We start from the raw sequence: 24,333 nt of genomic DNA on the forward strand, positions 1-24,333 counted from the left end.
ACCGAAAATATGGCTATTTTAAATATACAACTGTGTGCAAAAGTGGTTAACTTGCTCAGCGTTCAGATCTTGGACTAAATTATTTTTAATAAAGACAAAATTATAGTAACTTTATAAGCAAATATATAGTTTGTTGTTAAAAAAAGTTGTCTACCTTCTGCATCGCAATTTTAGCGATTTTTTTTTAAGATTTTCCTGTTGGCAGCACTATTCAGGGTATCAAGTCGTATGATATCGTTAGCGTTGCCACCTTTATAGAACAAGTTACCAATAACAAAAGGCCCGCCATTTCAATTTATCAGTTTAAATTTTAAAACATTGTAAATTTATTTTTACTAATATAAAATACATTCATATACAATATCCGCATATTTTGCTGTTGAACACAAATAAATTCACTGCATTTTTTTTTCGTACAATATCCTGGATGTATGACAAACTAAAGAGCTACAATAATTCAATTAACAATAGTAGATTTAGTTTTATACATAAAATAGTAAAGTTATTGTCAAAGTGGGCCACAAATTAAGCACCAAATTTGGTCGATATTAATAGTAGTTTTACATTTGAATCGCTATGTAGACAATTTTATTGTTGTGTTTTACTTTCAGCTTAAAGAAAACCATTCATTTACATTGAATAACAATAGTAAGCGTTACTCTTCCACAATTAACAACTAAAAATATCAATGTAACAATGCTGATGCCGCATGAGTATGCTGCACTAAATCCTTACTTAATCCTTGCACTCCATACATTCAATTCAAGAACGAGAGCAGTGCATTTTTTCTTCTTTTTGGTGTGTGTTTGATGTGTGTGGCCGTGTGTATGAGTATGTGTGTATTCTGGGGGCCAGTTGCTACTTGTCCACCCGACCACGCTTCAAATGGGACAGCTCCCTAAGCCAAGCCTTGATCAGATCGTAAGTGGAGAAACTAATACCCACGGCAATTGGGCCTTTGATCCAGTTCATGCTCAGTCCCTTATAGAAACCATTCTTGATACCTTCCTCACTGTAAAATATGCATTTGTAAATTAAAGGTGTTTAAATATCAATCATCGCACATACCGGTAGATTTTTATGAGAGTCTCCAGTATTGTGGGACAGCGATCAAGTGACGCAGGATTAATCCTCATTGTCTGCATTCTTCTACGTACTATATCTAAGGGATAACTTGCAGTTTGACCCGCCGCACCTGCCGCTGCCCCGAATGCCAGCGAGACTAAAGCATTTGGTTTGGTATTTCCAACAATTTCTAAAGCAAAGCAAAAATTAGTAATAAATTCCATTAGAAATAAATAATAGTAATTTGTTACCGTGGTATTCGCGCTTGAGCGTTTCGTAGGTGAAGAATGAGGTGCCCGCGTAGGGTATAACACCCAATACTGTGGCCCAATAACCTCGGAAGAGTGTTCTGGGACCCTCTTCAACCCAAATCTTGGCAAATACCTGACGCAACGTGCGATATCCCGTGTATCTGTCCGTCACCGCCATCCGAGCTCGCGCCAAATCCAACGGATACGTCAACGATTGTGATGTAATTCCCGCCAGCGAACCGGCCACAAATCGACGACCCTTCGTGCTGTTAAATTAAAAGTAATTAAATAATTACAGAAGTGTTTAACTCAAGGTTAACTTACTTGGCGCCATTTTGATCGACCTGCAGGATTCGTCGCCACTGTTCATGGGATGTGAATTGAATCGCCGCGTAGGGCACAATGCGAGCCATTGTCGCCGAGTTGCCTCTCCACAGTGCCAGGACTCCCTCCTTGACGTATGTCTGGCGCAGATAGTTGAGGGATCCTTGAAAGGAAAATGGCACATCCTTGCGTATCTGAAAATTGATTTTCGTTCGATCCAACGGAGCAATTGTGGTTTTAGCCAGTGCACCAGCCGCTGCACCGGATATCAGACTGATGATCACCTCGTCAAGATTATTGTGCACTAAAAAATAAGTATAAAATGCGATTTATACATATTGATTGTTGATTGATTATATCATATTGAACTTTATTAATATTTTTTTAAATTTTCTTGAAAAGTGACATTAAATGAAATCTGTCTACTATATATGCACATATAAATATATTTAAAAAACTCTGCAGACTTTTTTTTATCTTGTTGCAGTGCATCTTACTTGTTTGTTGGCATTTCCAATTTAAAACAACACCAAAATTGGTTATTTATAAAAAACAACTATTGATTTTGTTTGTACTTGAAATATTCATTTGATCGTTTGAGTAATTTCAAAATAAATGAAAACAATCTTAATCTACAAAAAGCAAAAAACTGATGACAACAATATTATTGCAACAGTTACAGTGGGTAAGTTTGAACTCGTAGCTGACACTTTTTGTATGAATCTTAAGAACTTTTGTAAATTATTATATTTTGAATGTGAATTAATTTTGAAATTATGGTTATTGAATTTAAGATATTTTAATTAATATGCACTTGTTTTAATAATTTTTGGATTAATCTATTATTTTGAAATTTATTTTTACATTTTGCGGGATTTGTGCTTTGATTGTGACTTCCTTCCGTAGACGTAGTCGTCCTGATCCTGTGTCCATCCTCGTCCTCCGTTGCCGGAGCTGTGTCATCCGTTGGTGCCGCATTATTGGATGGACTGGCGGAAACTGTGCTGGATAATTGACTACCTGTTGTTGTTGTAATGGACATGGCAATGTTGGGCTTCTCTATAAGGCGGCTCATGGCAGACTGAAAATAGGAACAATTTATCAAATACGCGTTTTCAATTATAATCCAGACATTACTGAGAATTGACAGGAATAAATTATCAAAGTAGGTAAATGACTTGACTGTCGCTTATCAGCTTGAGGCGTGTCAGACAAAACAATAATACAGATAAGACGATGTAGGGGAGCATTTCTAAAGGTTTTCTGATGTCAAATAGAAAAAACGTCAGCCAGCAAATTTCGCAATTGTTTCATAATTGAAAACAAAATAAACATATTTTTCAATTTCACACGTTTTGGCAGCGATTCAAGAACATTGAAAATACGAGTAGTTATATAATATTATGCGATACTATTTAAAATAGCATATTTGGAATTGTTAATCGAGACATTCAAACCGTTAATTCTTTTACTATACGAGATATGGAATTGTACTTTGTTTGGACTATTCGAGTTCGAAAGCCATTTGCTGATTAAGACTTTGATAATTTTCGAAAAGGTTCTATAAGGCTATATCTATGAGGCTCCGTTTAGGCCTTATTAGCACATGCCTTAGCCTCAGTCAACAACATTATTGTGCAAACAACATAGACAAGCCAAATTATTAACACAACTACATTTGCATACATATGTATGTGTATATAGACATAAGTATATATAAACATATTATCGTAGAGGGAAGAAAAACCAGTTACGGTTCATTTAATACGTAAACAGCGCAATAACAACAAATTATCACCAAAAATTATGTATAACAAGCGTGCCTCAAAGTGTATTGATAATTGCAAAGTAATATTGACTTGAGATATATTTAATTTCCAGAGATTGTTTGCAAGGAAAATTAAATACTTTCCTATGAAATGTTTTTGTGAATGTTAGGGTAGTTGAAAGTCCGTAAATACCGATTATTATGTATTTGAAATCGGTGTATGCTTTGTATATATCATTAATATATTAATACATTGCGCATACGACACGTGTGTCCGTTTAAATGTGGTATTCTGTGCGGTTTTCAATTGATATCTACAAGGCAATATTTTCACCTTGTACAAGTTGAATGTTGGGCGCAGATTAAACAATAAACCTTGATAAAAACTATCTTCAATGATAAGATAACTGTTTGTCCAGCTGCCTTAGAGATAAATGAATAAGCTGGAAAAGTTTTAGAGCGACTGATAAATAAAAAAAATTAATACGATTTTCGATACGGATTTTTTTCACTTTATTGCAAATTGAAACATGCTTTTCAAGGAAAAAATCCTATGCTTTTTTGTCAAAATTCAATATTCCATTTAAATTGAAATGAATTTTATATTAATTCCGTGATAGTACGAATTTATAGTGTCTGTTTCATTTTTAGACAGAAATCTGGAGTGCAATACAATGCAAATCAAATACGAACCACAGTGCACTGGATGCTGCCTTGCGTATGGGACAGGTGGGCGGGGTGGGGATGGGGAAGGGAGGACGGGGTGGTAGGCACGTTTGCAGCCGGCGTAACGAATGTAAACAAGTTCGTTAAGCGTTTGTTTGTTATTTTGCACTTATGTAGTCAAGGTTGCCGCTTATCCACAAGTATATAATATACTCTCACACACACACGCATGTTCTAACAGCTCTCGATTAAGCGTGCTATAAATAGTTTTCCTCACAGCAGGTTTGTCTGTTTTCGTTTATAGCAATAATTCTGATTGGATTGGACTTTGTACCCCAATGAAAAGGCTGAGGTCAATACTCAGACTATATGTAAATCAATTAAATACCTAAATATATGCAATTAATTAATTTATTATGCATGTGCATATATAAAACAATATGGCGTTTTTTTATTTTCTGTTGTTTACCGATTTCCGCGTATGTCAACTTAATGTGCCAAAATTCTGATTGGAACTGTCTGCTTTGCTATACACACAACAACAACACAACAGAGCGAACAGCTGTTGCTGCAATTTTTGTACTCTACTCATTTTGTTGCCTTTGTTATGAAGTCCAAAAATATATCGCATCCCCTCCCCCCACCTGTTTGTTGTTGCTTGAGCAACTTACTGTAACTGAGTTACAATTCTTGTGCTCTCGGTTTTGTTTTTTGTGGTATATTTTACATCACGTTTTTGGTTCTCTACGCACTTAGCACTAACACACACACACACACCAAATATTATATAATAAGCCAAATTTAGACAACATTGAATTATGCTGCTAGAGCAACGATAACGCACCTTTATTTTTGTTAACACAGACTTTTTTGCGTATTCCAATTGGAGCGCAGTGCAAAAATAAAAACAAGCAATTACAGCGCACACATATGCACTCACAAGCTGTGGCTGATTATAATATAGGCTTCACGCATTTATTTTAATTTTATTCACAGAACAAAATTGTTAATATTTAATGCATAATAAACATTTATTTATCGCGCTTTTCTATTCCGTCTGTCTCTGCAGAGGTCCCGTTCGTTCGTTCTGCGAGGCGTCTTGAAGCGAATGTTGCCACGCAGTAAAAATGTTTCATTTGGCAAGTCGTACCATCTTAGGTACATTTTTATATTTACCTTATTTGAATTTTTTAATTTTGAAGTCAGAAATGTTTTCAAATTATTGTTATAGTTTTGTTCATTATGTTACATGTTCTTATTACATTTAACAAACTTCAAGCATTCATAAAAATTATCAAATTTCATTAATTAATTTATTGAAAAGTTATTGAATTTTGCTTTTTGAAAATTACACAAAATTTGACATCAATTTTTTATTTCATTTATTTATAAACAACAATTTTTAAAACTTTTAGGATGACCACATTTTCCTTCCATTTGTTTAATTTTTGTTGATCCCACTTTTATTGAATAGTGCAGGGCTGCAACGTTAACGAATGAATGCTGCCACATCACTGAAATATGTTCTACATTTGGATCTGGCAACGCCGTTTGTGCTGCAGCCAACTTCACGCGAGACGCACTTGGAGCAAAACAGCAAAGTATCAAAGAATAAAAATATATAAAAATGAATATGTCAAATTTGAACGACTTGCGGTCCTATTCCCGCCACTGGTTAACCGAGTTCATAGAGCAGTACCAGGAGGAGGAGTGCCTGTGGCAGCCAAAGCATCATGATTACAGTAATCACGCGTCCAGAAACAAAGCGTACGACAAACTAGTCGAAAAATTAAAAGAAGTTGAGCCAAATCCAGATCGCGCCATGGTCGTTAGAAAGATCAATTCATTGAGATCGGCATTTCGTCGCGAGTTTCGCAAGTCAAGCAACAAAAGTGACTACGAGACACGTCTCTGGTACTACGACAAACTGCTCTTCATAGCCGACCACAAACCCAAGAGACACTCTAATGAATTGGCCGGCAAACCAAAGCGTGAGTTGCACATCAACTTTGACGACGAGGACTCGATGGACTATGAGGAGGAGTCGCATCATGCACCACAGTCCCAGCACACAATTGAGACAATCGTGCCCGCGTCCAGCGATGAAGTCGAGGAAGTGGCGCCGTCTAACAACGTTGTCGTCAGCAGTCAGGGCACCACGCTCAGCACCATAACCGTCACTCCGGCGGATTGTGTAACCCTGGTCAAAGATGAGTCGCATCAGGCACATCACGAAGATGCCTCTGAGGCGCATCAACGGTTGGTAGCACAGGCGACAGCCGCACAGACATCCTTGGCTGCTGCTGCGGCTGGCGGACATGCGGTTAAAGTATTAGAGATTACATCGCTCGACTCGAATTCGCAGCGCGAGATCCAACAGGTGAGTGCTCCATGCATCTCCACGAACAATGCCACAACTTAATGTAACTCCTTGCAGGCTGTCAACTCGCTGGAGCATCACCAGCAGCAGCTGCAGCACCTGCATCATCAGGCCAACGGTCATGCCCAGCCAGTGCCGACCATTCAAATTGGACGCGATCATTACCAGCCGCTTTTTGGAAATACGGCAACCACGGCATACACAACAACAGCTCCCAGCACGTCACATCGCCATGAGGATGAGTACGATGCCATTGGAGTAAATGTTGCGAGTAAACTGCGATCCATTAACCATACCCAACGTATTATTGCCGAGAAGCTCATCAGCGATGTTCTCTTCAACGCCCAGCTCGACAATCTCACTGTCAATTCCTCATTGACGCAATAATTTATTATCTATCTATATTTTATAAATCAATTGTAAGATATGAAAACAACAATCAATTAATTGTTCGTTTCCATGTCCAAGAAGAGCAAAGTTTAATTTACATAATTGAATGCATGTCCTTCGGCTATCTGTTAGCATGTATTATAAAGTTTTTAATTTTTCATAGATTTAATTACTGCATAACTTTAATGCAATAAATTAATTTTAACTAGCAACTTAACATAATTTTAAGTGATCATTTTGTGCTGTCCGTTTGATTTTCCACCGCCGGAGTGTCACCTCCATTTGTCAGTCTATTCCATACGAATTTGGCCAACTGCAAATAAGCCTCTTTATGTAAGCTTCTTTATTAACTAATTTGTTAACAAAAACTCACCGTGATTGGAGGCAAATCAATTTTCTCCTCAACTGTCACAAGTTTGCGATTATCTTGTAATACTTTCCAGCCAATATGTATGCCAATTAGACTGGGTATCATGACCACGGCGACTAGGTTTCGCGATAAAAACGATTGTTTCTGTGGCCCCGGCATTTTTATTAACAAATTATGACAGGATCACAAACAATTATTGTTGTTATTATTTAACATCAACATATCGATAGCCTGCACAGATTTCGATAAGTTACATAAATGGATTAAAAAATACCATTTTTACCTTTGATGGTACGGCCTGCCAGATCGGACAATTTAGCTGAGGGGCAACCTTTGGGCCGGGTGGTAGCCGTTTGTTATTAGACGCCGCGCAAAGCAAATGTTTTAAATAAAGAGAAAAAATAAAAATCTTTAAATCAAATGGCGGAAAAATTAAACAATAAACATATCCCCTACATTTTTAAAATATAGGGCGGATTGGCGACTGTTTTTTGGTCCAATGTGCATATTGGTTATCGAAGCACCTGCTTCAAAAACACATTAAAGTAATTAATGAAGGAAGAGGGGGCTCTCTCAATATGAATTGTAATCAAAATATATTAAAATATTCAATTTCTATAATTTAAAAAGAAGAATCCGGTTAGGGATAACCCAATGGGATAAACATCTGGTTTATTGTCCCTCTTTACATCTGTTTTGTTTTTTTCCATCCTCTTCATCTCTCTCTCTCCCTATCTCTCTCTCTCTCAACCTCTTGATCATTTAACATAGAACATGTATGCAAATAAAGTGATTTCTGTAAACAAAGTACAATACAATAACAACGACTTGACATTGTGAGCTCAGTTTTGGCGTAGGTGCTAAAGGGGGAGGTCGCATCAGAGGGTCTCTCTCTCTGTCTCATCTCAGCTGTGAACTTTGTACACAAACAAAATCGAAGCCGTCTGACAAAAACAACCAAGAAATTGCCTTGACTATTGCATGCGAGTTGTTAGTTTGTGTCTGAGCTGAGAGTTAGTTTGGATAGCACTTGCAGTCCATCAACAACGAAATAAGCGGGAGACAAATTGTTAGATTTATTTACATATGTGTCTATAAAAGAGAGAAACAAGAAAATTGTCAATTATTTAAAAGTGAGTTAAAAACTCTAGTTTAAAATCATTTTTTATTGCGCTACTCCTTTCACATTCTTTGTTTTTGTTATTATTTTGCTTTTGCTCATTTCCATTCTTTATTACTTTCCCTTTTATTTTTTGTTTCGGTGTCCTGCATGTGTGTGTGTGTGTGTCTGCAAACAGTGACGAGTTTGTTTAAATCGATTATCCGTCTGACGCGCCTACGCCGGGAGATTCTCATTTCTCGGTAAGTTGCTTTACAATAAATTATTTTTGAATTTTTGATATTGGATGTTGTGAAAAGAGTACGAAATTATGAGACTTTCAACTTTTTATTGAGCCTGTTGATTTTCTTGGCAATTGCGCGGCTGTTGAAGCGAGACGGCATTATAAAGGTGGTACATAAATCAGATTTATAGGATAATCTTAAGATGGCAAATTTAAAAAAGTGCTTATTAACATGATCATTGGTTTGACTTATAAATTGTTTCTGTATCTAAACTTGAAGTTCTTGAAATATTTAAAAAATTTTACCGTGTTTCCATCAGTAATTTTTGTTTAATAATTGTGTCGTACGCTTTGTTCAAAATTACACTCAATTTCAGATTTTAATGATTATTTAAAATGATCTTAAGTTCAAGATCAACCATGTAATTTAAAGTTGAAGGATTAGCATAGATTTACATTAAGCTTGTAATATGGCTGACTTTTGAACTTTCTCTGTTAAATATTCCAAAATGAGATCATTTTTAACTGATCTAGTGTTAATTGTAAAAACAGAGGCCGGTTTTAAAAGATAAAAGATTTTTATTACTATACACAAATGTACCAAATATAATATTTATATCGTCCGATTACTGGATAATACGCTGCTCGCGTAGCTCGGCAATTTTATCGGTGCTATAGCCCAAAAGTCTGCCCAGCACCTCGTCCGTGTGCTCGCCCAGCATCGGAGGCGCAGTTCGAGCATCATTGCGTGCTTCACTGTAGACGACCGGTGGACCTACAACCTTGACACTCTTGTCTTTTGAATGGGGCAGTTCTTTGACCAGGCCGATGGCCTGAATGTGTTCATCCTCGAACACCTCTCGAATGCTATTCACGGGACCGACTACAAAGGAGGCGCCCTCAAATTGATTCATCCAGTTTTTCGATGTATTTTTCGCTAGTATTTTGGCCAAAAGGTTGACAAGCTCCTCGCGATTCTTCACACGATCTTTGTTGGTTTTGAATTTGTCATTTAGTGGAATTTCCTCAATCTGAAGTCGCTGGCAAAGCTCAACAAATTGTGCATCGCTGCCAGCTCCGACGGTCAAGTAACCGTCCACGGTCTTGAAACTCTGGTAGGGCACAATGCTGGAGTGAGCGGTGCCCCATCTTTTGGCTTCAGTGCCGGCATTCAAATAGTTGCTGGCCACGTTAATCAACAGCGAGCAGCAAGTGGACAGCAAATCGACGTCGATCTTTTGGCCACGTTGTGTGCGCTGGCGTTGCAACAGAGCTGCCAGTATTGCCCCATGTGCGTAAAGACCTGTGGCAATGTCTGTGACAGCCACGCCCACCTTACTAGGCGGCCCCTCACGCTCGCCGGTTATGTGCAATAGTCCCCCCATCGATGAGGCTATCACATCATAGCCGGGTCTTTTAGCATAAGGTCCCACAGCGCCATATCCACTAATGGTGCAGTATATGAGCTGAGGATTCACTTGACGCACTTGCTCATAGCCCAAATCGTAGCGATCCAATGTGCCCGGCACATAGTTCTCCACCAACACATCACTTTGTTCGATCAGCTCATGCATGATCTTTCGGCCACGTTTCATGTCAATGCAAACACTTTGTTTGTTCCGATTCGAGGACAAAAAATATGTAGCATCTCCACTGTGCTCCAAAAATGGAGGACCCCATTTGCGTGCCTCGTCTCCGAAATGCGGTCGCTCCACTTTGATCACTTCCGCTCCGAGATCAGCTAAGACCATGGTACAATATGGTCCAGCCACAATGCGGGTCAGATCCAAAATACGTATGCCCTTCAACGGATGTCGCTCATCTACAGAAACTGTCTCAAGTTTATCACTAACATTGTTGTTGTAGTTGTTGCTGTCACTGACAGCTGCAAAGCTTCTTAAGCTTTGACGGACCGCAGCCGCTGGAGAGAATCGTAATCGCTGTAACCACATTGAGAACTTTAGATAAATTTAATAGTTAACCACCAATTAATTGCTTTTGCTTTTCCTTTTAATATTGCTATTTACTGTCACTTTCGCGGTAGTTTACTTATTTTGTTTTTATAGATATTTGTTTCTATATCTGCGTTCGAACTATGGAAAGTTTTCCAGCCCACTGAACTCATCATACAAACAGCTAAAGCTTTCTCAGAACAACAATTGAGTTGACTCTCTACACGAGTTTTATCTTCGTTTAGCTCGTTTCGTTTTCTCTTAGCAACGATAACAGCATATTAGTTGTTATCTTATGCACACTAACTAAATTCTGTGTATTTACGAGTAACTGTAACTCTTGCTCTCAATTTAAGGCTCTCTTAAATATAACTTAAATGAAACGGAAAGTTCCTTGATTTCAACTATTCCAACTGAGTTGATTTCATTCGCTCTATTTGCATTCACCTTGGTGTTTTCCCCCATATCTTGAGACACTAACTTGTTCCCAAAAACCTGCTCAGTGTTTTTCCCCACCAGATTACAGACTTCAAGAAAAAAACGAAACAAATATGCAATTCGCACGAATTCTACAACATTAAGGTGATCTTTTTTACACTATGAGTATACCAAGGAATTACTACCTGCAAATTGTTATTCTTGTTGTTTACCTTAATCGCTCTGTTTTTTGCGCTCAGGCTGGTGACCATAATTTGGGCCATTAAGTTCTAACTCTGGTACTACGTATATAAGTATATATATCTTAATTAAACGGACTTAAATGTCCCACTCTTCTTTCATTAGTCTTTAATGTTTACGCAATTAAAAAACAATTTTTGAAGGTTGTAGAAAATTTAAGCGGATGTACATTTAGATATATTTAGATATATATTTACAAAATAATATAAACAAAACATTTTGGAAAAGTGCCCAAATTACATTTATGAACGGCGTCAAGCGTCAGTGCGTCAATAATCTATAGTTTCAGCTTTTAATATATTTTATATTTGCGCTGTTAGCAGATACTATCAGATATACATAATAGACAACGTCATATTTATATTTCAGAATTTGTTTGCTTTTTTTTTACTCTGTACTGAAAAGGGTTTTAACCCTATGTAAATTGTAAAATTAATGTTAGATTAAGATGGAATAAATATTCATTGACAATCTTATCAGTCCTTCCGCTTAAGAAATTAAATTGATTAAGTGGAAAATTTTAATATAATCGAAGATTAAAAAAAGAGCTCTGATTTTTAAGGTCAGTTTTGAGTCTTTGTCTTTGATTTTGTACACACAATAATTAAAAAGGAAATGATTAAAAGTAAAAACTTGAGATACCACGATCTAGAGCGAAATTTTTTTTACCAAACTTAATTAAATGTGAATGCAAAACGTATTTGGAGGCCAATCAATGATCAAAATGACATTCTATTTGAAAAAGTTATGAAAATGAATTTAGAGGCCGAATAATGATCAAAATTACTTTCCGTTTGAAAATTGGTTGAGTTTTGGCAAAGTTATAAAAGTTATAATAGACAACGTCATTTTTTTTATTTCTAGAATTGCTTGTTTATAATACTCTGTACTGGGAAGTGCAGAAGCTATTATAACTCTATGTAAAGTAGAAAATTATTGTTGAAAATAGAATGCTTGTATATTCCTTATTCTTTTCGTTAAAAACAATAACTAGAAAGTTCTAATTTGTAGTTTCTTATAATTATTCTGTTTTTTTCTTAAATTACTTTCTGACCGAGCAATATTTTTACAAGATTTTCAAGAAACAATTTCCATAGTTGAAAGCAAAGGTTACAGGTAAAAGCAGCGATCTGTTTGTGTCTAGTCAATATTAACTTTTGCATTGATACGTCAAATAACAATACTAAAATGCACACAGACGTTGCACTTTTTTAAGTGATCATTTGATGATATCACATGTGATTTAAGATAGCCACTAACGTCATTGTAATTAGCCGCTTTTACTCAATTACCCACACCATTCGGCACTAACCTATCGCAATTTGTAATGAATAAAGTAATTTTTAATGTTGTAATTAGTGCAATTAATCAACTAAAGGAGCTAGAGTTAAGTAATGAGAATAACCAGAATAAACAAGTGCAAGTTCACAGGTTAGTGTAATTGCAGTTTAGTCGGAAATACAACATGCCATTAGTCGAATTGACGCAGTCATAGCTAAAGATACAGATACAGCTATAGCATTATAGCCCTGTTTATAATCTAACCAATGCCATTTCCTTTGATCAAATGGGATTTACAAGTGAACTTTAAAGCCGGGCATACTCAACTTAAGAGCAGGCGATCTTACTCTCTGTCTCTCGCCCTCTCTCAAAGAGAGCTTTGAACCGGTTGAAGCTTTCAGCCGCTTACTGTGAGCGGCGCTTTAAATGCTATACGAAGCTTTAACATCTCAGTTATTTACTAAGCGCACGTCGTACGAAGCGGTTCGGTCTGTTTACTTGTCCGTTTGTTTTGTTCGCTTGTTCGTTGTTGATGCAAAGTGCAGCAACAAATGCTGTGATAAGGCCCAGAAAGCAGCGCATAGTTAGTGTGTTACAAAATGAAAGCCAGTGAAACGTTACGCATGCGTTTGCAGCGAATCCAAATTCGGCTACAAAATTACATTCGCTGTGAAAACTAGTTGCAAAGCTAGCAAACACAAATACACAAAAGCAACAACAAATTCGCCTAGCACAAAATGCAGTCGGTTTCAAGAAAGTATTGCCACTTTAGCTATTAGCCAACTGACCAAAAAAAAAAATAAATATAATAATAATAGGAGAAAAAAAAAAGTATTAGGCCATCGGCAACAACAGCGTCGCCTTTCGAGTTCGTGTACTCGAGTGAATTGTGCAAGCGCAAATCGCAGCAGCCGCAGCCGCAGCCGAAGTCGCTGCTGCCGACGCCAACGTTGACGTCGCTGTTGGCGCTGCAATTGCAGTCCGTGCTGCAGTCAGGCCAGCTGCATATTGCACAATCCTGTCGCTAGTTGGCCAACCTGTTCGCTTCAACGCTGCCACAACGTACCGACCGCATTGTATCTGACAGATACAATCGATTTGTTGAATACTTTGTTAACGTTAAATCGCCAAAATTGCTGTGCTACTGTGTTCCAGGATCCTGGGGTACATCATGCGTCGCTTCTTGCGTTCGGCCATGATTGTCTTCAGCTGGTTTGTTGTACCCTACAGCCGCTACACCAACATCAAGGTGATGCGGCGCAAGCTGCCGCCCATCCGCAGCCATCTGCTGGAGATACCTGCCGTCGATCTGGCCAAGCTGATTCGCACCAGAAAGGTAAGTGCAACAGCCAAAATAAACTAAATATTACAAGCTCATATTATTCAACTTAGCCTGGCCAACTCTAAGCAAAACACTCAATTGGTAACTTGCGCAAAAAAAAAAAAAAAAAAAAAATACTTCAATCGAACGCACCTCAAAATTGGTGCTGGCGAAATCTTGCAAAATCAATAGGTAGATAGTTAGATAGTCAGATAGACAGTTGGGCAGGTGGGGAGTACAGTGTTCAGTCCACTTAATGCACGCGCCAAGTTAACAACGACAACAAAGGCCATTCGGTGCGGTTGCCACATTTATTAGACACATTGTGGCAAAGTTTAGGCAATCTGACTCAACTCTCTCGATGGCCGTTGGCCAAGTCAACGCCCATTAACGGGTCGTGTCGCAGGTGTCAGCTGTGTTAAACTTTGCCACAAAGATTTTACTTCTTCATACACTTTTAATACTGTCTGGCATGAATAAAAAACAACAAAAATTAAATTAGGCAACAGAGTGTGATTAACGACTGCTGTAGCTTTTATAGCCTGTACTTTAATTCAATTAAAAATTACATATGAAAGTACTTAAAAGGAAACATTAGCGTAAAATATAGAGGCCGTAAAATTGAATATTCTTAAAATTTATTTTAAAATATTTTAAAGTACAGTACTATTTAAAAGTAAATCATAATATTAGATAGAAAGTGTGCGATTTAATGATTTCCAAGTAATACAAGTAATTTCTTTAAAGTACTTTTTTATATATTGAAATAAGTAACGGGTATTCTATGGTCGGAATCTCGACTATAGTCTTTTCGACTTGTTAAGTATAATTTATTTAAATGTAAATATCCTTAACTGAAAAATTTTGATTGATTACAATTTTTTTTTTAATTTTTCGAAAATTTTTATCTTAATAAATAAAAATATATTTTAATGTTTTTCAAGTTTATTTACAATTTGGTGTCAAGTGGAGAGGCTTTCGTCAACAATGCGTTTACTCGTATCTTACTCATTCAATTTTCAATTTAAACAAAGCTGTTTATTATGTATTCGACTTTGACGGTTTCAAAATCAGCCTGTCGCATAAGTTGTAGAAATTCCAGTCTGAACAGTCAGTAATTCGCAAATGGTTAGCCAATCCCCATATACTCGACAGACTGACCAGACCGACCATATCAATAGCATCTGCTGAGCTACCTCAAGTTACACACACATGATCAGATGACGAATACCCCTAGTAAAGAGTACGAGTATCTGTGAAATATTTTATACTTGTACTTAATTGCAATCGCCTGGTTTATGCTCATAATTGTTGTCTGTTGAGCTCCGGCAGATACATATATCCACATCTACCGCAAATAAGGTTGTTACTTGACAGACCTTATCGAGACCCTCCCCACTCCCCCCAGAAAAACTTCACTGTATGCATTGCGTTTGTGTTATATTTTTTTTAATCGCAGCTCAAGTCGGTTTTATTTATGTTTACATTTTACTGCACGTTCGTCTCTCATGAAACATTTTGAATTTTTTTTTGGGGACCGTCTTAATGCATGTGTTTAAAATTTATTATTTTAATTGTTATTTTATAGTTGTTGCTGTCAAATCTCATTGTCAGATTGCCTCACTTTGTTTACGCAAATATTTGTTAATTTTCAATTGTTTTCAGTTTCAAACTAGTTGCGTGCTTCATCTTAGACTTTGGGGTCATCGCTTCAACAACAAATAGATGAGATAGAAAAGTAGACGATACTCTGCTTAATTACAGTTAAAAAGAAGATTTATTTCAACGTTGAGATGGATCACATCACATACAAATGATGTATGTATTTTTAGTCTAGTCGTAGATTCCCATCCGAAGAACTGGAAATAATACTTTAAAAGATTTAAAAAATAATAATTTTCAGGGTATAGCCAAAGTCGAATTGAATTCTTTAAATTATATACTTCTTTTAACTTATGCTTCTTTATTTTAGTTACAATTTCTAGGGTATCATCCAGTTATACACAAATAAGAGAAGTTACATTCAATATTTGGTAGCCCTATCTTCTATTAGAGACAAACAGAATACTTTATTGAACTTTGTTCGCTGCATTAATTTGTATTACCTATTTCTAGTTACAGGGTATCAATGTAAGCATGTGTTCCATTTAATTTAATTATACACGCAATATATGAATTGGGTTTGCTTTTGGGTCACTGATTTACCCATTGTTCCACTCTTGCGGCTCCGTTGTCTGTCCGTCTGTCTGTCTGTCCGTCTGTCTGAGACTCTTGTAGCAATGTGCATGTTGTGCACATACATACCTTTATGTGGGTTTATGACGTCTGTATCAGTATCTGCTTTATGCTCTCTCCCCCCGCTTACTCAAAGCGCCCCTTTCAGTCTCCCTCTTGATTCGAGTTTGAGTTGGCTGCCGCTTCTGATTTATTATTACACTGGAAGTCATTGAAAAAGTCAAGTAGCCTTAAATTTAATTATATATGTATGTAAGTAAGTACTATAGATGAACGTGTTTTTATATCTGTGTGTTTGTGAATATGCACCGCATTTAAACAACAAGAGTTAATGCGGCAATGCCTCAATGTAATTTCAATTTACAGACATTGAAATTCGGTAGGTAACTCAGATATTTCATCTGAGTTTACGTTTAGCTGATTTAGTTTCAGTTCAACACGATTTGAACAATTTGTGAAGTTTGTTAACACAGTTATACAATAATAACTATACAACAATAAATTCAATTTTTTTAAATTCTATTCTAATTCAATCTATAAGCAAAATTTAATTATTGCGGAAATATAAAAAAATCGCATAAAGTTTAACATTTGGGATTATCTACATAACAAATCTAAATTGTTTTGCAATAACAAATTAAAAATATAATTTTGAATAGCTTATAATTTTTATACTTTGAACTAAGAGCGGTTGTGAAATCTGAGTCCCATTTCTGTGCTCGCATTTCCATTAGTATTTTCAAGCCATGTCCAAATCCCGAGTCAAAAATTGTTCATCGTATTACTTTTTCAACAATTACTACAATTTATTTTATTGCGGCATTTATTTGTTTATTTATTCTAATTGCCGCCAAGCTGCAATTACAAATTACGATTGACGCAAACTATTTATTAAGCTAGCTGTAAATGCAATGGCCTTAAGCAAATTATGATAAATACATATACAATTTAAAAATAAAGTGCATTATTTGTTTAAGGAAATAAGAATAAATACATACTTGTTTTTTTTTTTAACTAAATGTAATATTAAAATACAGTTCAATATGCGTCTTAATTTATAAAATTATAAATTAATTAAAGTAGTTCTTAGAAAATAATTGCCTAGTGTAATTAGTATACACTTATGTACATTTTTAAAACTAATAATTTTGTTTTTTTCAAAATATTTAATATCAATCAGGGAATAGCACCGTAACGTGTATCGAAACCGTTAACCGAAACTTACCGTTTCATTTTTAGTACCGAAACTTAAACCGTAACTGAAATTAATTCTCTCTCAAGAACCGAAACGCTTGTACCAGTACGGTTGTGGCAAAGTAGCTTGGTCAAAGACAAACTTCCAACTGTCATAACTTGATCAAAACTGAATAGATTTTCAAACGGAATGTCATTTTGATCATGATTTGGCTTCTAAATTCATTTTGTATTTAAATTTTATGCATTTAGAAAATTTTATTATTTTTTGACCATAATACCCATGGCTCCACGATAATGGTAAGGGTCCCCCCTTTGAAATTTTGAAAATTCAAAATTTTGAATCTTAAGTTTTTACTTTTAATCAACTCCATATATCGTAATTAGCATAAAACGACACTTTAAACTTGATTCTGAAGCCTTTCATTTTTTTGTAAAAAATCTTGTCAAAATTAGCAAATATTTTGACTTGTAAAGTTGCTAGGTCAGAGGCTTGAGCAACTTTGAACTGTCATAACTTTGGCAAAACTTTACCGATTTTCAAGCGAAATGTCATTTTGATCATGGTTTGGACTTTTTATTTATTCTGTATTCAAACTTTGTTGATTTAGTAAAATTATTATTTTTCGAAAATCGAAGCCATAGTTCTATGTTGATGGTAAGGGTTCCCGCTTTGAAATTTTTTTCTTTTATCTATTGTAAAATACAAAGATTACTCATACGCCACGTAGCACGCTGTAGAGTTGCTTTGGCTTTTCATTCCACAAGCCAGACAATTGAGAATGCTGCATGAATGTGAATTTTTATTGATTTTAATTTAACGTAAATTGCTTTTGTATTGTCGCTTGTTTCTCACAAGCAATTAAACGACAAGAATGGAACAATGGCACATTTAAACGATTGGCGAAGGAGATCGAGACGATAAAAATAATACTGTAGAAAATGCGGAACTGATCAATCCAATTTGTTTTATTCTTATTTGTATTTACAGATTAAAAGCGAAGAAGTCGTCGAGGCCTATATAGAACGATGTCGACAGGTAAAGAGATTAAGTGATTACCCGAATTAGATAAGTTGTAATTGAAGGGAATTGTGCATTTCTGCAGGTAAATCCGCTGATCAACGCCATTGTGCAGGATCGCTTCGAGGAGGCATTGGAGGAGGCGCGTGAGATTGACAATGTTATTGCCATGGGCATCAACAGCGTCGAGTCTATGGAGGAGCTCACACCACTGTTGGGCATCCCGGTGACAGTCAAGGAGAGCATTGCCGTCAAGGGTCTGACCAACCAGGCGGGAAGAGTCTTCAAGACACCCCAGATTGCCCAATCGGATGCACCTGTCGTGGAGCAGATCAAACGCTGTGGCGGCATCATATTGCTGGTGTCCAACACACCTGAGCTGTGCCTGCTCTGGGAGACCTACAACAATGTGACGGGTCAGACAAAGAATCCATATGACTTGAAGCGCACACCGGGTGGTTCTTCGGGTGGCGAGGCAGCGCTGCTGGCCAGTGGCGCCTCCCTGCTGGGTCTTACCTCGGATATTGGCGGCTCGTCTCGTTTGCCCGCCATGTTCAGTGGAATTTGGGGCCACAAGCCGACTCCATACGCGGTCTCTTTTCGTGGTCATCATCCGACGAGTGACTTTCCCAAATGGGGTGACTTTTTTACAATTGCTCCGATGACACGTTATGCCAAGGATTTGCCGCTGTTGCTCAAGTGCATGAGTGATCCCACTGGACCGAAGTTGACGCTCGATAAGGAGATCAGCGCACATGGCATACGCTTCTTTTTCATGGACAACGATGGACCATCGGGCATGATGCGTCCCCTCAGCCGAGATCTGCATGCGGCCATCAATCGGGTGGCCAGTGATTTCAATGCCAAGCGTGTTAATATACGCAAAATGAAGTGGTCACTGGACATCTCCCTGTCGGCCATGTTGACCATGAAGAACATCGAGACGATTTACCACAAGACGGAGGAGGGTGAACAACCGAAGACCGTGTGCAAGGAGACGGTCAAGTATTTCTTTGGCTGCTCCGACAGCATTCTGCCATCGGTGATCTTTGGACATCTGCAGAACTTCATGAAGATAATACCCAATTCGAGGCACAAGCATCTGGCCAGCATCATTGAGGCGCTCAAGACTGAATTCAAAGAGCTGCTGGGAACCGATGGCGTCTTTCTCTATCCAACATTTCCGAACACAGCGCATCAGCATTATCAGATCTATCACAAGCTGCTGGAGCCCATGTATATGGCCATATTCAACACTCTTGGCCTGCCTGTCACCAACTGTATGATTGGCCTGGATCGTCGCAATCTGCCCATGGGCATTCAAGTGGTCGCCAATCCTGGCCAGGATCATCTCTGTCTGGCCGTCGCACGCGAAATGGAGCGTCGTTATGGCGGCTGGGTGCGTCCCCCCTCGGAGGATAGTCACACCTATGCCCAATCCAGTGGCAAACGAGGCTAAATCCTTAGTCGTTATTTGCGTGATTCTTTTTGTTTAGCGAATTGTATCGTTTTGCATCCACATACATACACATACACACATACTTGACTCTGCCAAATGAAGTAACTACCATAAAGTTAACAATTCAAATATATTATTGCTCTTTTTCCACTTGGAGGGAGGTGTTACTTCAAGCGGCTCTATTTTAATTTTTGTTTTTATTTTTTATTTTTATTTTATTCACAAACATTACGAAAATCCACATCACATTTTATGTAGTTCAAGTTGAGCAAACATTTTCCATTTTCACAAGTATTAAATTATTTTCTTTTCATTTGTCCAAAATTATACAAATATTGTATGTAAATATTTTTGTAGATGTTCTTTAAGTCTTAGTTTTAATGCCGGCTACCTAATAAATATTAATATCTAATATATATATTTGTATATTGTGTTTTTAGCAATTATTTCGAGCAATACGAGGACGTCATTCGATAGTTGTTAAATATATATATATATTTTTGCATCGAACCAAATTGTTGAATAAAAAAAATTATAATACCAAAACTTTAATGTTTAATTTCTAGCAGAACTCTGATTGCGCAAGCAACAAACACAACATGTTGGCCTCCAGTTTAGGCCAGGTTATTGAAGAAGATTGTTCAAGCGGCAGAAGGAAGGGAAGGGCGGCACAACTGGGCAATGTTATGGGCTAATAATGAATATAATAAGCTGAAACAACAACACACACATGCCAACAAAGCAGACAATCAACCTGGCTAATAACAGCAGCTAGCAAAAGCTGCAGTATAAACAGTTCCACTTGGCTGGCACAGAACATCAAGAGCTTTATTTATCTGGCTAACTACCTGACTACCTACATGCATATAGATACTTACGTATCTTCAAGATACATGCAACGCAAGACAAATCGTTGGATCTTTAAACGTGCGCCAATGTTGACTGTTGACTTGTGTGTATTTTCCAAGTTGTCATTTGCAGCCGAAAAACTTTATACACATTTTATTGGCCTGGCTAAGTATACACAGTTAGTTTTAGTAGAGATATTTTGACTGTTTATTTTTGTGTGGCTTTTAGAGTAGCTCAAGGTTTTGCCAATACCCGTATGGCTTTCGCAATTGCGCTGCCGACATGGCTCTAAGTCACTGCAAGAACGTGTTATTTGGCCAAAAATCGGAGGTAAGTTTAATTCTAGCTAAAAACTAAAGAATGTGGCGGCCAATCAAGCAGCCAGCTACATAAATACATACATATGTATGACCATGCAATTGTACAGTACTAACAAAATTTTCGGCAATTTCCATTAAGTATAGAGCTCAGTTCCTAGCCAGTTTTTTACAGTCAGGTAGCAAATGAAAATTTGAAGCCATGAGTTTTAGCTACCTGTTGACAAAACAACAACAACATCAACAAGAGATCCAACTCTCACTGAAGTGACTTTATGTATGAGAGAGGCACACCGTCATATATAACAGACTCAGAGAGAGCAACAGTAACAAAATGCTGAGCGTAACAAATGGAATGCTCACGGAGCAGCCAAAATATAAAACTGTTATCTATGTCAAACGAAGAAAAAGAGTGGGAGAGAGAGAGAGTGTGAGCGTACACTTGATGACCAGTGGAAATAGTCATCCAGTCAGCAACATTCCAGTCCATTAAATATGGCTGCCTTCAGTCTCTCCAGTCAAGCCTATCCCAAAACTGAGTGCATCGTTCATTTGGAAACTGACTTAAGAGTCGTACGGTTGTGCCTCGTTGCAAGCGGACTTTAAGAATCATAGCTATACATATGTACATATATGTATATAGAGTACTGTACTAATTGAATTTAATTGTCAATTGATATTCTGCGCATTTGAGGTGACAAATTTATTGCATATTTGTTTACCGTGATCTACGCAGATAGATTAAAACTGTGTCGATTACCGTGTTAAATCAACTAAGAAACAAGTGTGATCTTAACCCCGTAAGACTCAGACACGTGTTGCTTTTGCAGCCAATTTTTTTTTTATAGATTTCGGTCAATGCCACGTGTTGGCCAAATGCCCTTTAGTTATTATGATTAGATTAGCTTAAGTAATTATATAAACATTTCAACATTCTCTTCAACCAATTTATAGTGTTAAGTTATATTTAACCCTACAAAGCATGCTTTTGTTAAACACTTTTTTAATACTTATAGTTTGAGATGTTAAAAAAAATATATATAATATTAACCCCCCTTTATTTATATTTAAAAAGCATTATTTCAAATATAAAATAATCGTAGGTTATATTTAACCCTAGAATGGTAGGTAACAGCATTATTTCAGATTTCAAAACCAAATAAAGTTATGGAAATTTTTTTATATGAATTTAGTCACCTAATCTGTAGTGTTACGTTAGCCCTGTAATGTAAAATTTTCTATAAACACATTTACTTTTCAATAAATTTTTTTACAATTTAAATTATTTAAGTAAATATAAAAATTTTGCTTCCCCATTTTAGTTTAAATATTTAAACAGAATTATTTCAATTCAAAAAATTAAATATATATTTTATATTTAATACATAATGCTGCAGCTATTTACATTCTTCAAAGAGAATAACAGAATTCACACCATTTTCATTCAGCCGTAGTAACTTACTTAAGAATTGAACTTAACAATTACAATTTTTAAATGATGAAGAAAAACAGAAAACAAAACTTGTAGTTGTAGTTGTAGAAAATAAAATGTTATGAAAATGTTGGCATGCAGTTTTCAGACTAGCTTCTCTTTGATCGATTGAGACTTGCGGGCCTTTGGCTCTGGGGGATCGATGAGAATGCCGCTGCGCACAACATCAATATGGCCAAGTCGTATCATTTTCTCCTCCCAGATAGAAATGGCTTTTCTGTAAGAGAAGTGATTGAAATGTAGTGAAAGATTCTATTTTTAGAGTGTGGCAAATCTATTTGCGTACTTGTAGTGATCGAGTTCCTTGCGGGATTCCTGCAAGTAGACAGCTTTCTCCTCATCGGAGAGGCGTGTCCATTTGGCTGTTGCCTTTTGATGCCATTCACGGTATGTTTGCTGTGATGTTTGTGGCGTATTTAAACGCTCGCTGGCCACAAAGCGCAGGAAGGCAGAGGCGGGTTTCTTGGGACGTCCCAGATCTTTGACACGCTTGCGCAGCTGTTTACGCTCCTTGGCATCGCTGATATCCTGCTTCATCTGTTTGATTTCGGCACGTTGCTCGTCTGTTAGCTTCGACTCATATTTGGTGCGCAGTTCCATGTACGTCTCCTGATCCTTTTTGTACTCGGACTGTAGGCGCTCCTTTAGCTTGGGATCGACATCGACCCATTGCTTGGACAGCTCTTGTACTATACCAATTGTGGTTATCTTTGGATCCTTGGCGAGCAGCTTGGGACGCATTTCCCGCATGAAACGAAAATAGGGAGTCAACGGCTTCTTGGGTCTTGGCGGGAGTCCAACCTGCTCTTCCAGCGTCTTGGATTGATGCACCGAACTGTTGCTAATGTTAGCTGCGGCCAATGGTCTGTTTGTGTTCGATGTAGGTGTAAAATTGTTGTTGATTTGATTTGTATGTGCTGTGCTTGGATTTTTGGCTACAACTTGCCTGACTTTGCTGATTAGCGACCCAATTAGGGAACCCCGCGAGAGCAGCGTCGTTGTGTAGATCATTTTCAGTTTGTCGAAGTTATTCGAGTTTGTCAACGCTGTTACTTTTAGTTATTTTGGTAATTGAATAACTAACTTGTTGAATTTACGAAATGAATAAGAATTTACGTAAAAAAATGCGGCGTTTTGTCGAAGGTGTTGCCAGATGTTCCAGAAAAAGTGGCCGATAGTTTGATCATCTGGCAGCCTTCAATTCCACAAATGGGCGATAGTCATATATCTCACTTTTTCCAAAAACTATGCGATTCCGAGTCCATCTAATTTTTAAAGCTAGAATTTTTAAAATTTTTGCAGTTTGTTTTAATAAAAACTGCGCGACATATACAATTTTTACAGTCGACAGATAGTGGCGGTCGGGCGATATACTTGCATTTATTATCGAAAAGCTATCGATATTTGTGCGTGACTAATTCACAACTCTGCTGTATAGATGGCGCCAGTAGCATATGCAACCCTGCATGTTACCCATACAGATGGCGCTGTTTTCACAGCAACTCAGCTATGTGCGAGCGAGAGAGCCACTAAAGTGTGAGCAGTACGACTATATGAACGCGCATTATTTGAAATCACATCAATTTATAACAGACGTCAATAAAGATAATGGAACTGTTCAATTAGAGTAAACTACTTGAATAGTTTGATAAGTATTGCTTTGGCGTGAATGTGTTGGTTATTAACACAAAATTATTATGCATAAACTGCAACAGCTTTAATATACCAATTGTTATCCTGTTTAAATAATTTACCAGCTCAAACCGGATATTGATGTTTTTTTGTTTGTATATTTGCCAAGTCAAATGCAGTTGTTGTGGTTGTTTTGAAATTGTGGTTAGCTGACAATTTGTCGCTGGCAATTGTTGCTTACTTGCGTTGTTATTATTTGTCGCTTTTGGCCAATTTACTTATTGGCTTACTCCACATAGCGCTGACGTTGTCTCGCCAATTTTTCCTGTTAAGTGTATTCAACAA

At 37.1% G+C, this 24,333-nt stretch overlaps 6 protein-coding genes across 7 annotated transcripts; 2 read left to right on the forward strand and 4 right to left on the reverse strand.

Moving 5' to 3' along the window:
• Window positions 1-459: 459 nt before the first annotated feature.
• On the reverse strand, window positions 460-5,137 carry LOC117791101 (mitochondrial coenzyme A transporter SLC25A42). Its single transcript, XM_034630758.1, has 6 exons — window positions 4,919-5,137; window positions 2,505-2,721; window positions 1,641-1,944; window positions 1,317-1,582; window positions 1,069-1,255; window positions 460-1,012 (listed from the first exon to the last, which is right to left on the reverse strand). Exons 2-6 carry the CDS (start codon window positions 2,713-2,715, stop codon window positions 859-861), a joined length of 1,122 nt encoding a protein of 373 aa, XP_034486649.1. The 5' UTR covers window positions 2,716-2,721; window positions 4,919-5,137; the 3' UTR covers window positions 460-858.
• A 466-nt stretch (window positions 5,138-5,603) lies between these two features.
• On the forward strand, window positions 5,604-7,056 carry LOC117791700. Its single transcript, XM_034631516.1, has 2 exons — window positions 5,604-6,454; window positions 6,512-7,056. Exons 1-2 carry the CDS (start codon window positions 5,702-5,704, stop codon window positions 6,839-6,841), a joined length of 1,083 nt encoding a protein of 360 aa, XP_034487407.1. The 5' UTR covers window positions 5,604-5,701; the 3' UTR covers window positions 6,842-7,056.
• On the reverse strand, window positions 6,898-7,421 carry LOC117791701. Its single transcript, XM_034631517.1, has 2 exons — window positions 7,218-7,421; window positions 6,898-7,157 (listed from the first exon to the last, which is right to left on the reverse strand). The coding sequence occupies exons 1-2, from the start codon at window positions 7,371-7,373 to the stop codon at window positions 7,077-7,079; spliced, it is 237 nt and encodes a 78-aa protein (XP_034487408.1). The 5' UTR covers window positions 7,374-7,421; the 3' UTR covers window positions 6,898-7,076.
• A 612-nt stretch (window positions 7,422-8,033) lies between these two features.
• On the forward strand, window positions 8,034-20,230 carry LOC117790377 (fatty-acid amide hydrolase 2-A). The gene is made up of 5 exons (XM_034629814.1): window positions 8,034-8,347; window positions 8,513-8,576; window positions 13,624-13,804; window positions 18,210-18,257; window positions 18,325-20,230. Coding segments are annotated over exons 1-5 (1,668 nt in total). The 5' UTR covers window positions 8,034-8,346; the 3' UTR covers window positions 19,699-20,230.
• Window positions 9,117-10,708, reverse strand: LOC117790378 (succinate--hydroxymethylglutarate CoA-transferase). The gene has a single exon (XM_034629815.1). It carries the CDS (start codon window positions 10,507-10,509, stop codon window positions 9,184-9,186), a length of 1,326 nt encoding a protein of 441 aa, XP_034485706.1. The 5' UTR covers window positions 10,510-10,708; the 3' UTR covers window positions 9,117-9,183.
• A 1,978-nt stretch (window positions 20,231-22,208) lies between the features above and the next one.
• On the reverse strand, window positions 22,209-23,527 carry LOC117790204 (transcription factor A, mitochondrial). Of its 2 annotated transcripts, XM_034629548.1 has the most exons (3): window positions 23,303-23,525; window positions 22,643-23,221; window positions 22,209-22,573 (listed from the first exon to the last, which is right to left on the reverse strand). In XM_034629548.1, exons 1-3 carry the CDS (start codon window positions 23,365-23,367, stop codon window positions 22,441-22,443), a joined length of 777 nt encoding a protein of 258 aa, XP_034485439.1. In that variant the 5' UTR covers window positions 23,368-23,525; the 3' UTR covers window positions 22,209-22,440. The 2 variants fall into 2 exon arrangements, with proteins under 2 accessions (XP_034485439.1, XP_034485438.1); XM_034629547.1 differs by having other exon boundaries at window positions 22,643-23,527.
• Window positions 23,528-24,333: the final 806 nt, after the last annotated feature.

The sequence above is a fragment of the Drosophila innubila genome (assembly GCF_004354385.1).
Source record: "Drosophila innubila isolate TH190305 chromosome 3R unlocalized genomic scaffold, UK_Dinn_1.0 2_E_3R, whole genome shotgun sequence".
Classification (NCBI taxonomy): Eukaryota; Metazoa; Arthropoda; class Insecta; order Diptera; family Drosophilidae; genus Drosophila; species Drosophila innubila.